The 13,852-nt window shown below is 40.5% G+C and overlaps 1 protein-coding gene across 1 annotated transcript in view; it reads left to right on the top strand.

Annotated features, from left to right (window-relative positions):
- The window catches only part of TMC3 (transmembrane channel like 3), a 29,625-nt gene extending 16,718 nt beyond the window's left edge, over positions 1-12,907 (top strand). The window contains exons 13-21 of the mRNA XM_077829335.1: positions 3,097-3,225; positions 4,201-4,268; positions 4,513-4,641; positions 6,418-6,528; positions 7,187-7,312; positions 9,027-9,105; positions 9,306-9,348; positions 10,601-10,877; positions 11,586-12,907. Of these exons, the coding sequence (XP_077685461.1) occupies positions 3,097-3,225; positions 4,201-4,268; positions 4,513-4,641; positions 6,418-6,528; positions 7,187-7,312; positions 9,027-9,105; positions 9,306-9,348; positions 10,601-10,877; positions 11,586-12,450 (1,827 nt within the window). The 3' untranslated portion in view covers positions 12,451-12,907. The remainder of the gene's footprint in view (positions 1-3,096; positions 3,226-4,200; positions 4,269-4,512; positions 4,642-6,417; positions 6,529-7,186; positions 7,313-9,026; positions 9,106-9,305; positions 9,349-10,600; positions 10,878-11,585) is intronic.
- The last annotated feature ends 945 nt before the right edge of the window (positions 12,908-13,852 follow it).

The raw sequence follows: 13,852 nt of genomic DNA on the forward strand, positions 1-13,852 counted from the left end.
CATATTTTCAAATTTGGAAGGGTGTGGCGGGGGGGAGTTCCACATATCAGTGGCAGTGCTGTGAAAGTCTGTCCCGGGGCCCAGGTTGGTTAGGGGATGGACCAAGGGGAGGATCTGAGCTCTCCATCACTTTCTCTGTCCACTTTGCAGGGATGGATGTGGACGTTATTATTCATTATGCTTTGACAGTGTTTCTGTGTTGTGAAATGTCCTTTTCTTTCAGAGCTTATACTCTAAAGCCCTGATCTTGCATTCACATCTGCACTGGAAGACCTCTGCAACTGTGCACAGACTCAGAGATCCACCCGGACAGATCTGAATGCAGGATTGAAACCTAAACCAATCAGGTGATTGTGCACATGCACATTGTCCCATGTCTCTGCATGACCTATTCATTCTGTTCTTTAAGCCAGAAGGGAATTAGATGTTCTCCCAGTACTTTACACAATAGGAAACTTGTTTTCAAAACCCTGCCAGTCCATCAGTATGGATGCATGGGATAATGGTTGTTGGTAGATTGCCCCTATGAGAGGTTGGGATTTGTTTGTAGCCCTTATTTTGGATTGCTGATGATAGAACAAAAATACTAAGGGGACATTTGAACTAACTCTACTCCACCCATTATGTCTCAATGTGTTTTGGTCTCAAAGGGCTTCATTTATCAGTGCCACACTTCCAGTCTGGTGGCCTGAACCTCATTGGATTAATGGGCCTCTGCATTGTTTAGTCCCTTGTTCAAAAACAACATAAGAATGGCCATACTGGGTCAGAGCAATGGTCCATGTAGCCCAGTATTCTGTCTTCCGACAGAGGCTAGTGCCAGATGCTCCAAAGGGAATGAACGGAACAGGGCAATTATCAAGTGATCCATGCCCTGTCATCCAGTCCCAACTTCTGGCAGTTAGAGGCTTAGGGACACCCAGAGCACCAGGTTGCATCCCTGAACATCTTAGCTAATAATTTATCCTCCATTAATTTATAGAATTATTTTTTGAACCCAGTTACAGTTTTGTCCTTCACAACAACCCCTGGCAACGAGTTCCATGGGTTGACTGTGCGTTGTGTGAAGAAGTATTTCCTTATGTTTGTTTTAAACCTGCTGCTATTAATTTCATTGGGTGACACCTGGTTCTTGTGTTATCTGAGGGGGTAAATAACATTTCCCTATTCACTTTCTCCACACCAGTCATGATTTTATAGACCTCTATCATTTCCCTCTTAGTCATCTTTTTTCTAAGCTGAACAGGCCAGGTCTTTTAAATTTCTCCTCAGATGAACGCTGTTCCATACCCTAATCATTTTTGTTGCCCTTCTCTGTACTTTTTCCTATTCTATTATATCTTTTTTTGAGATGGGGACCAGAACTGCATACAGTATTCCAAGTGCGGGCATACCATGGATTTATATAGCAACATTATGATATTTTCTGTCTCCTTATCTCTTGCTTTCCTAATGGTTCCTTACATTCTGTTCGTTTTTTTGACTGCTGCTGCACATTGAGCAGACGTTTTCAGAGAATTATCCACAATGATTCCAAGATTTCTTTTTTGAGTGGTAACAGCTAATTAGACTCCATCATTTTGTATGTATAGTTGGGATTATGTTTTCCAATGTGCATTACTTTGCATTTAACAACATTGAATTTCATCTGCCATTTTCTTGTCCAGACACCCAGTTTTGTGAGGTCCCTTTGTAACTCTTCACTCTTTACTTTGGACTTAAATATCTTGAGTAAATTTGCAATCTTTGCCACCTCACTGTTCAACCCTTTTTCCAGATCATTTATGAATATGTTGAATAGCAGTAGTCCCAGTACAATTTCCCTGGGGGACGCAGCTATTTACCTCTCTCCATTCTGAAAACTGACCATTTATTCCTCCCTTTTGTTTCCTAGCCTTTAACCAGTTACTGATCCATGAGAGGACCTTCCCTCTTATCCCATGACTGCTTTGTTAGCATAAGGGCCTTTGGTGAGGGACCTTGTCAAAAGCTTTCTCAAAGTCCAAGTACACTATATCCACTGGATTACTCTTGTCCATGTGCTTGTTGACCCCCTCAAAGGATTCTAATATATCGGTGAGGCATGATTTCCCTTTACAAAAGCCATGTTGACTTTTCCCCAACAAATCATGTTCATCAAGCAAGAACTCTTTATTTAAAAAATAACAAAAATATTGGGTTCTTTAGTCTGGTTTGATCATCTGGGGCAAAATTCTCCTTCCGGATTTGTCTCGCAGATCTCTATTCTGATATTCTCCTTGCCCTATAGGCATGCAGCTCCCAATGAAATCATTAGGACCTGCACACTTGTAGGGTGAAGAGAATATTGATATCATAGTGGTCACTCAGCTAGTTTAGTGTAACTACATCCTGCAGGTTCTATTTATTGTCTTGTGTTTGGGGCAGTTGAAAGATTTGGATGATTGGAGTTCTTAGAGGAATGAGGTAGTTATTTATAATTGGTTGACTTTTTAAAAAAAGTATGGGCCAAAATTGTTTGGGGCTGGAGTTTTCTTGTTTAATTATGTGTTTGAATTGTGTATTTTTTAAGACTCTGTTAAAGTCCCATGAACCTTGGATAGCCACACACAGATACAAGTTGTAATAATAAACAGATCCAATGTGCCTCTTTCAGAGCACTGTGATCTCATCTTTAACTGGTTATGCTCTTGGTAGTTAAGAGGCAGTACTTCTTAGCACTAATCAAAAATGCGTTAAAAACAACCATGTACAATAAATCCAGAAGCATGACTGCTATAGCAGAAGTGAAAAACTTTGTTAGTTAATAAAGATAACTTTTCAAAACAGACAGATTGAGTCATTAAAAAGAACATTCTAATCCACTATAACCAGTACTTTATCTGATGCAAGCAATAAGCAGCATGATGAACGCTGGCACCAGACGTTTGCCCTTCCTGGAACAGAAACATGTAAAGAAACATTAAAGCAGGAAAAACTAATTGAAGGGTACATTATAGATTCAGGGTATGTTACATCAGGATTGTAAGCATGAGTCAAGTGCAAATATCTCTAGAGCTTTATGCAAATCCTTTGCTTTGAACATGACTCAGTAGCTTGGTACAAACTGTGTTTCAGGAAATGCTGAAGCTTTCAATTATTGACATGATTTTCACAGTGGCAAGCATCCTGCTAATAGACTTTTTCCGTGGACTATTTGTCCGATACTTAAGTGATTGCTGGTGCTGGGATCTGGAAAGCAAGTTTGTAAGTACAGACTTTTATTTTAGTAAAATCATTCTGAAATATGATGAAAATTGGACAGGCTAGGTCTGTCCCTTAAGGCCCTTGAGTTCATCAATAGTTTCTCTGGCAACAATTAGGTTATCCATATGGGCACAGCAAGCCTAAGGATATATGTACACTTCAAGCTGGGGGTGTGATACTTGCACTAGTCACTGCTCAAGCTAGTGCACTAAAAATAGAACATTGCCGTGGCAGCACGAGCAGCGGCAGGGGCTAGCCACTCCGAGCGTGTGCCTGTCAGAGCATGCTAGGTTAGGTACTCAGGGGGGCTAGCCACTCACACTGTCATGGCTACACCCTGAGCTAGCTCAAGCATGTCTTCTTGAGCTGGGAATCACACCCTGAGCTCGAAGTGTAGACTTGTCCTAAGGGCATAGGTAGGCTGAATTTAAACTGGAGGGCACAGAGCAAACAGTGAGATTACTTCAAGCTCGCTGCCAGCTGTGGCCAACGCACTGACTCCCACATCATTCTCATAATGAGATCATGGATCAGTCCCACAGTCAAAGATGACTAATAGATGGACCTTTTGAAAATGGAGAGAGTGGGTGGCTTCTAACTTCCTCTCCAGCTATGACAATGCCCCATGAGATATCAAGTGATGCAAGACACAATAATTATAAGCACACAGTCCTGAAAAATAAAGATCACAGGAAGTAATGCTTGGCTAGAGAGCAGCTGTTGCCATGAAATCCTGATATACAGTCTTGTCTTTAGTAGCTAATTTAAAAAGTGGAGTGGAGTGCAATTAGCTTGAGTGTCCCAACCCCCCAAGTGCAGGTTTGACTACATGCCTGCTGCATGTCGAAGAGCGATACTTACACTGGAGATTTCAGTCTGCAATCTATTCCATGAATTTATATAGGCTCATATTTTAGATAGTAGATATTAAAAATATTGAAACAAGTTATTCACCATTCATTGTATTTCTTGTAGCCGGAATATGGAGAATTCAAAATTGCAGAGAATGTGCTACATTTGGTCTACAACCAAGGAATGATTTGGTATGTAATATATATAAGCATTTTTCCTGTCCTTGGTTGGTTACCAAGATAATTTATTACCTAAACCTCAAACTCACGATATATCCAAATAGGAGTTTAGTAAGGGAGCATTGCATGATTATTAACATTTTCACACTGATACAACATGAGAGGTTATTTAGAACTACTCATATACCTTACTGTAACATAACTAAAATTGACTGAAGGCATGTTGATTACTTTGAAATTATATATTTCTTTCTAGGATGGGAGCCTTCTTTTCACCCTGCCTCCCAGCATTCAATGTTCTGAAGTTGATTGGGCTTATGTACCTGAGGAGCTGGGCTGTGTTAACATGTAACGTACCACATCAGCAGGTTTTCAGAGCTTCAAGGTTAGTTAAAATAAAGACAATATTCAATGTAAGGAGAAGAAATGTATTATCTGACTAAATGAAATGAGTAGCCTTGAATGCTGGAAATAAAAAGTAAAATTAGATTTAATATATTAACTTTGAGGCCTTCAGCAAAAATCTGTAAAGGAAAATATAGTAAGTGAAGAGAGGGAGGTAGAAAGCAGCATTGTATTGGAGAGAATTATCAAATGAAAGTGCATCACAAGGGCATAAAGGGACCTGTGTAGCTTGGGATTTGTGATTATACACAGAACCTTTCACATCTACGTCACAGGGTCAAAGTCAGTAGTGACTGTAAGTTACTACTGGATGCCTGTTGGGGTTTGAATCTGGCCCTTTAAGAGTAAATCATATGGAGTATCCAATTTATAGAGTACAGTAGATGCAGCTTATACTATCAAAAAAATGTTTTTGCTGTATAGCTTATACTGGTGTCCACAGTAAAATAAGCTACACAAGCAAAAGCATTTTTTACATCAATATAACTGTATCTACACACTAGAGCTTTTGTGGGCATCGAAACATTGCAAAAAAAAATCATACTCCAAACTGTCATTGAATTCAACCATTTAAGTAAGTGTTTGCAAGATCGGTGCCTAGTGTTTCTTTATGTATAGGGCCCTACCAAATTCACGGTCCATTTTGATCAATTTCATGGTTATAGGATTTTAAAAAATCGTAAATTTCATGATTTCAGCCATTTAAATCTGAAATGTCACCGGGTTGTAATTGTAGGGACCTGATCCAAAAAGGAGTTGTGGGGTGGGGGGCCACGGCGTTATTGTAGGGGGTGTTGTGGTACTGCTACCCTTACTTCTGTGTTACTGCTGGCAGCGGTGCTGCCTTCAGAGTTGGGCAGCTGCAGAGCGGCGGCGGCTGCTGGCCGGGAGCCCAGCTCTGAAGGCAGAGCTGCCACCAGCAGCAGCGCAGAAGTAAGGATGGCCTGGTCTGGTACTGCCACCCTTCCTTCTGCGCTGCGGCTGACAGGGCTCTGCCCTTAGAGCTGGGCATCAGGCCAACAGCCACCACTCTCCAGTCACCCAGCTCTGAAGGCAGTGCAGAAGTAAGGGTGGCAATCCTGTGACACCCCTAAAATGACTTTGCGACCCCCACTCCAATTGCCTTTTGGGTCAGGACCCACCATTTGAGAAATGCTGGTTTCCCCTGTGAAATCTGTATCGTATAGGGTAAAAGCGCACAAAAGGCCAGATTTCACAGTACATTTTTCATGGCCATGAATTTGTTAGGGCCCTATATATGTACTATGAAGTATCAACTACTGTACCTTACATTACACAACAGTGTTACCTTTGTTACATTTTTTTCCTCAATACCTCAATTTCTTGCCAAAAGGTAAATAATTAAGGACTTTTTTTCAAGACTTTAAAACATGTCAAAAATAACATGTTCTTAAGATCTAAAAATAAATGAATACCCAAACCTTCATAAATATTTTTTAAACAGAACTTTGAAGCAACCTGAGTTTTTGCAGTGTGGATACTATAAATAGTTATCTGGATGTATAAGTGATATCTAGAGAACACAGCAAATAGAATTTTGATCATTAAGAATCTGCGCAAGGCCAGTGTGTACGGACTGCCCAGATTTATTTCCTGACCACAACGGAAAACAATGTTGATGTTTCAGAAGTGCAGCTCTTGCACTTGTCAGGTTGATGTAGATTTGTATCCTGCACATTGGCTCTGGTTGTCTGTATTGTTAATACAACATGAAAAATGTTATGTTTTCTTGCAGATCTAATAACTTCTACTTGGCTATGTTGCTCTTTATGTTATTCTTGTGCATGTTACCAACTATTTTTGCTATTGCCCGATATAAACCATCTTTAAGCTGCGGTCCATTTAGGTAAGTTGTACTGAAATAATAACTGTAGTGAGTTGTTAGTTCCCTTATCTCAATAAATTAAACAGTTTTCAATGGAAATATTGCTGGATTACTGATAAATAAAAGTTAATTTGATGTCCTACTTATAATTAATATATGGTGTCCTACTTATGCCAAAAATGTCTAGTTCAGACATAAAATGGTGTTAAACTACCTGAATATATACAATGGTATCTGACCCAAGTCTTTTAATCTATTTTATCAGCTGCAGACATTTTGTCATTATCTGCATAGTTCAGTTGTAATATGTTTGCATGATGTAATGGAATTTACTACAAGTCATATCATCTCTGAACATCAAGAACAAAAACAACAAGGAGCTCTTGGGGCACCTTAGAGACTAACAAATTTATTTGGACATAAGCTTTCGTGGGCTAGAACAAAGTATCTCATGTCAGACACCCTCAAACTGAGGCACCCAAAATTGGTGAACACATGGAAATTCTGGCCATATTTTAAAAATAGATTGATTCCATTCAATTTTGCCATTGATTTCAATGGGAGCTGGATTAGTCATAATGGTCTTGCATAAAAATATGTTTTATTCAATGCAATATTACTTTCAAATGATAAATGCTGACAATTTTCTTAGAGTTCAATTCAACTTTTTCCCCCTTAGTGGACAAGAGAAAATATATGATATTGTGTCTGAAACAATTAAAGCAGATTTTCCTGTATGGTTCAACACAGTGATTAATTATATCAGCAGCCCTGTAGTTGTCCTCCCTGCATTATTACTTCTATTGTAAGTATTTTACATTTCATAGTGATATTACTCTGTATCAGTACTGTATCTATCTGTAAATAGTTAAATCTTAATAGTTGGGGGAAAATATTGCGTGACAGTAATTTTATAAAACCAATTGGAAAAGTCTTGTTGAATTTATGGATTAGGGATCAGTCGGGAGTGGGAACATGCTTGAAGCATAACATCAAATGTTTAAGATAAACACTTCCTCCTTCAATTAGTTTCACTGGAGTGAGTGCTCTTAAATATTTGATGGCATGATATGGCCATTTGATTTTCATATGATTCATATGAGCCAATCTATGTTAGTCTTTAATTTAAACAACAAAACCTAGCACAACAGCCCTTTATGGGTCCAGCAAAGGCCAGTAGTGGTAAAGTGTTGAGACACAGTTAACAACCATTGCCAACGACGTGGAATACTGGGTTTGCTCTCCCAGTGTTCAGTAAGGTTACTTGCTGTCAAGGCTTGGCCTAATAGTAGTTCTATGAGCTTTCCAGACCTCTGTTTCTCTTTCAGGAGTGTCTCAGAAACCAATCTTCTGTTTATTATTGGTCAGTAGTTCAGTATATGACTGCACACAGGGCTTAATCTGTCATCTATAGAAGCTACTCACTCATCCTGATTACTGACAGGATAAATTAATTATCAAGGCCTGCTCTCAAATGTTAATTTAATATAGTTTTCTGCAGTCTCTCCAGTCCTTTCCACCCCACTCCTTAAATAATCACATCTGGGAGTTGATATTTATTTTGAGCTGTTTGAAAGATACATCACTTTCACAAAATATCAGTCAGCCCATATTTTCTCCTTCATATTCATTGGATATGTTAATTTCCTATGATCAGGCCTGGAAAACATTAACCTGGTCACTTCATTTGAGCCAGGCAGATGGGCATTTCCTAATTAATAACTCCTCCACTGTTCCCTTAAAGATCTTTTGTACCTTATCTCTGTTATTGTTTTGTTTCCTATTAGTTTCCACCTAACATCCTTGTTTGATTTAACTCTATGCAGTCAGGCAGGATAACAACAAGCAGGTAAACCGAGGTGTATATGATATTCATAAAAAAAACCCTCATGCACACATTCTCCACAGAGGGTGAGAAAGATGTTAAGAGAAATAGCCATTGCATAGCAAACACTTCACAATGTGCAGAAGCATTATATTATACTAAGTTGCACTGTGTATCGAATATGCAAACCTACTATATTTTGTATGGTGTCCTCAAAGCTGCTCCTATATTCTGCCCATCTCCACAAAAAGAACTTAGTTTTGAAAGCTAAAAGAGCAGGGGGAGGGAGTGAATGCCACAATATGTATTATTTTGTTTCTGTGTGCAGTACTCAGAATGAAGGTCTAGATTCTCAGCTAGTGTGAATCAGAGCAGATCCATCTGGTCCTAAATATGTTAAACAAGAAGGTGGGATTTTTGCACGTGAAAATAATGCATGCACAATTGGGAATGTCTGTTGAAAATTTAGTTTTTAATGTCACCTATCTGTTAAGCTGTGAAACTCCAAAGAATTAACTGCCAGACCTTCAAAAAGCTTGTTTGTCTTTTGCATCCCTGTCCCAATGCAACGGACAAAGCTGGAGAGGAACAGAAATCATATTCCATTTCTGTGCCATGTGAGCCTTTCTGAAAGAACATTGCTAGGAATGTTTCAGATGTGATTCACAGATAGCCCTGTGTTCCTCTCTTCTAGCATGCTAATTTATTACCTGCAGAGTATTGCAAGGTCATTAAAATTCACCAACAGGCAACTGAGGATGCAGATCCAAAGTGTAAGTACTGATTGAAAACATTTATTACACGCTTCTTGGTGGCTTTTCACAAAGCACTAATCTTAACTAAAATTCTAAAGTTGATTTAAGTGTTTTGTATCATAAAACTAATCCTGTATTCATACCTCTTATTTGCTAACTTGTTTGCCTTCTAACATCCAAACTATTAGTTAATCATCCATATATTTATATTTTTTTAGGAAAGAACCGAAGACAAGAAAAAGGTGGTTCACATAGCAGTAGGTAAGTTGGGAGCTTTTATAAATACATCTGTAAATAAAGCATTTGGCCATTTTTATCTCTTGTATGCACAGTAAGTACAAATAAAAAATATATTGGGTGCAGTATAAACCTGCTACTTCTAGTGTCAGTTTTAGCATAAGCCTAGCATTCACTGTAATTGTTTTTATCCTATGAGGTGATTATGCGATGAGGAAATTATTATACATTTTACAACTGATAATAAGTGAAATGTGGATCTCTCTAAAGACCTTCTAAAAGCTTTAGGTTGCCTAATCAAATTAAAAGCATGGGGCCAGATTCTGCTCTCATTCATACTAGTGTCAATCTGTAGTAACTCATTGGCTTAAACGGAATTTCTGTGGATTGACATTGATGTAATGAGAGCAGAATCTGGCCTATATAGTGTAAACTAGTTTGAATTATTAGCACTGGACTAGCAAAAGAATTTAAATCTAGATGGAATGTTCAGTTTCACCTTTATCTACTAATTACTGTGTAACAATGCTGGTAGCGTTCAAACTTATACATTCATGAAACCCCTCATTCAAAAATAAACGTTTCTTACTGGGCCAAATCCAACAGACACATTAAATGGTGGTATATGTTATTTGTTGGGTCAAGAAGTAGGAATGTAGTATGCAGCAATAGTATACTATTTGTAATAGAGAATATAGTATACAGTAATATTTTACAATTGGTAGTATACAGTAAATTAGACCAGTATGGTTTGGGGGGGCTCAAATTCAGCTCTTGGCATTGGTGGGTGCAAATGCCACTGAAGTCGATGGAAGCTTCGCCCACTTACATTAGAGTTTAATTTGGCCCAGCTGCTGTTAGTAATGGTGGAACATAAGCTCAACTGATGCTCTTGGGAAGAGAAGGCCTTATCTTTATATCCTCCAGTTGGTTTCTTTTTCCTATAATCCTCATTTCATGGATTTGGTGTGTAAATTACACTAATTTTGCATACGTACTAAATGCCAAATCAGTGCAATTTACAATACTTTGCCACTTGCAACAATTTTCTGATCAACAAGCACCTGACATGCATTGGGCACCATCTATCCAGCTGGGTTCTTATACTGACTCCGATCACCACACCATCTCGGTGCTCAGTGCTTGTCTCCACTGAATTTGCCCAAAGGATTCTATGGGAACGCCATCCATTTACTGCAGGCTGAAGTTGAACCAATTTGTTTTCCTTCTTAAAGGTCTGACAGCTCAAGTTACAATCACTCTCTGCTTTTTCTAGCCAGAATCCAGAATTTAGAGGGAAATGACAAAAGACCAGAGCAGGAGAATGACCTCACCAGTCAGGAGTCCTCAGCTCGGTCATCAACACCCCGAAAGAATGGCAGTGTCTTGAATTTTGAATCTCCAATGACCAAAGGCAGCAGAATACAAACAATCTCACAATCTGTACCGCAAGCTGATATTTCTAGGCCAGTGAATATAACTCCAACCCCCTTACCACCAACTCCCACTGTTCCTAGCATACAGAGGCGTAGAATTGAGCAGGTTGCAAACAGGTGAGGCTGTCTCCTAGTTCTGAAATGAAATGTATTTCAATATGTCCATGAAATACTTGTTTTTATTTACAAAATCTGTGTAACCAAATTAACTCTGTCACGAACAAAACATTCGCAGAATAGTTTTTAAAAACAGCTTTGCTCACAGGCACTTGGCTACTATGGAATGGTAGCAATCACCTTTGTTTGTTAGAGTGGATTATAGTACTTTTGTGCGGATATAGTTTATAAAGTTCCTAAACTTGTTTAAAGTAAAGATAAAACCCTCCAAATTACACTACATTAAAAAGCAATTCAAATAGCATATTCTTTTCATGAAATTGACAAATATAGTAAAGGTGAAGCAATATGTCAGAGGATTCTCTAAGCCTTAATGAAAATTAATTGTTACATATTTTGGATGGCTTTGTGATTAAGGCATTTGCTTGTTGCTTAGGATGTCTGAGCTGGATTTCTTGCTCTGCCACAATTTTCTTCTGTGACCTTGGGCAAGTCACTTAAGGCCAGATTATGAATGAAACTCACAGTGTAGATCACTTGCTCACATGAGTAGCCTATTTGACTCCAGTAGGACTTGTGTAAGTAAGGGATTCACAATCTGTCCCCAAACCTCTGTGCCTTAGTTTCCGCAGCTATTTAAAAAATCGATTATTTACCTTCATTGCAAGACTATTTTGGGGATAAATATGTTACTTCCTTTTTTTAAAGGTACTCAAGTGTTGTACATGGAAGTGCAAGTGAGCTCTCTAAAACAAAGCCCTACACTCCTGTGACTTTCAAAAAGCGTGTTGAAGATGTTCATTCTGAGCCTCTTTTTAGGAAAGGTATCCCACAAGTAAATCCAGACACTCTTGGGGCAGGAGCTCCAGCTTTTGAGGGACGCAAAGTGCCCACCACACGGTATTTTATTGTTAACGAACATGAATCCCGCAAAAAGCTTCTCCGTTCCACTTCCCGGCTCCCAAGGCATTTCAGAATGGAGGAGTCAGGAGACATAGTTGAATTATATCCAAGGAACGTCAGAAGATATGTGGTTCGAACACCACACAGGACATACTTCCCTCACTTCAGTGAAGAGGAAGAGGAGGAGGAGGAGGAATTAAGGAGAGACTTGATAAGCAGATCCTACCGTCCACGCTCACTCTCAGATCTTCGCCCAGCTCCCCGATTTTACATTGGTGAACGTGTGGACAGTCAAATCCTTACTGGCAAGAATCTAGCTAAACTGCACTACAAATCCTGGGACGATGGCTTTGAGCTAGAACGAGAGAGGCACCCACATTCCCACAAAAAGTCACACATGAAACATGTGGATGTCGATCAGCACTATCCAGAGCATCAAGTGAAACCTAAATCCAAGCATAAACATGAACAATCTCTAACAGAGTCGGATTCCATTTCCATTGGATCCAGCAGTGATCAGCAAACCAGCAGCAACGACCAATACATCCAAGTCATTCATAATAAGGAGAAATACCTGAAATCTGGGGCAAAGCTTACCAGAAAGAAATCAAAGACCAGCATTGACCTAAACATGTCTGAATCTAATGAACTGATATGTTCAAATGTCTAGGAAAATGCTCCCTTTGTTTTGTGTTATGAACATATGTATTTGTGGAGACCTTTTGGCTGCCATTTGAACCACAGAGAACCGTTGAAATATAGTCTTCTGAACAACAGTATATGCAACTGCTTGATGTGGAGAAAGCAGTATTTAGCTTTCTGTTTAATTTTAATTGTACCCAAGTACAGTACGCATCACAGATGCATTACAAAAATCTGGAGAGAGAAGTATTTCTGCATTATTGCTCATTACTATACAGTAAAAATAAAATATGTACATGGGGCTCCAGGAATAATTAAACCCATGCAAAAGTATGTCAGGGAGGTTTATTTTACCTTCTTCAAGCTCTCAAATATGTGCATAATTTTCCCAGTCCCAACTGAAAATGCCATAGTTTGAAGAGGTCTGTGTTATCCTAGGAAAAAGATATCCAGCCCATCTCTCTGAAAATAAAGGCTTCTTGCTTACAGTACATTTTATAGTTGTGTGTCAGTCTAGCAGAAAGCTATGTTGTAGCTGGAACAGAAGGTATGGGCTTGATTCAGAGGTTACTGGGTGAGGTTCCATCGCTTGCTTTATGCGCGCGCGCTCGCTCTCTCTCTCTCTCTCTCTCTCTCTCACACACGCACACACCCATCCCTCCCTCTCACACACCCTCTCTTCCTCTCTCTCTGTCACACACACAACCTCTCCCCCTCTCTCTCACACCCCTCCATTCCTCATACTCTTCCCTCCCTCACACACACCCTCCATTCCTCTCACTCTTCCCTCCCTCACACACACCCTCCATTCCTCATACTCTTCCCTCCCTCACACACACCCTCCATTCCTCTCACTCTTCCCTCTCTTCCTCTCTCTCTGTCACACACACAACCTCTCCCCCTCTCTCTCACACCCCTCCATTCCTCATACTCTTCCCTCCCTCACACACACCCTCCATTCCTCTCACACACCCTCTCTTCCTCTCCTTCCCCCCCACATACACACCCTCTTTTCCTCTCCCTCCCTCCCTCTCTCACACACACACACTCTCACACCCCCCCTCTCTTCCCTCCCTCCCTCACACACACCCCTCTCTTCCTCTCCCTCCCTCACACACACCCCCCTCTCTCACACCCACCCTCTCTTCCTCTCTCTCCCTCCCTCACATACACACACACCCCGCCCCTTCCTCTCACATGCGCCCGCCCCTCCCCTCCCCTCCCTCTCAGCCCCGGCCGGCTCGGGAAGAGGGGGTAGGGCGCGCTGCTGGGGGCGGGCCGAGCGGGTGGAGCAGCCCCCAGGGACCGAGCCGCGTCGCGCCCGCCACGCTGGGGCGCTGCTAACCCCCCGCCGCCGGGAGCAGAGGCTGGCGCTGGCGGCCTGGGGAGGCCCGCCCAGGAGCCCCGGCGCCCCTCCCCCAAAGGCACGG

Source organism: Eretmochelys imbricata, chromosome 10 (assembly GCF_965152235.1).
Source record: "Eretmochelys imbricata isolate rEreImb1 chromosome 10, rEreImb1.hap1, whole genome shotgun sequence".
NCBI lineage: Eukaryota > Metazoa > Chordata > Testudines > Cheloniidae > Eretmochelys > Eretmochelys imbricata.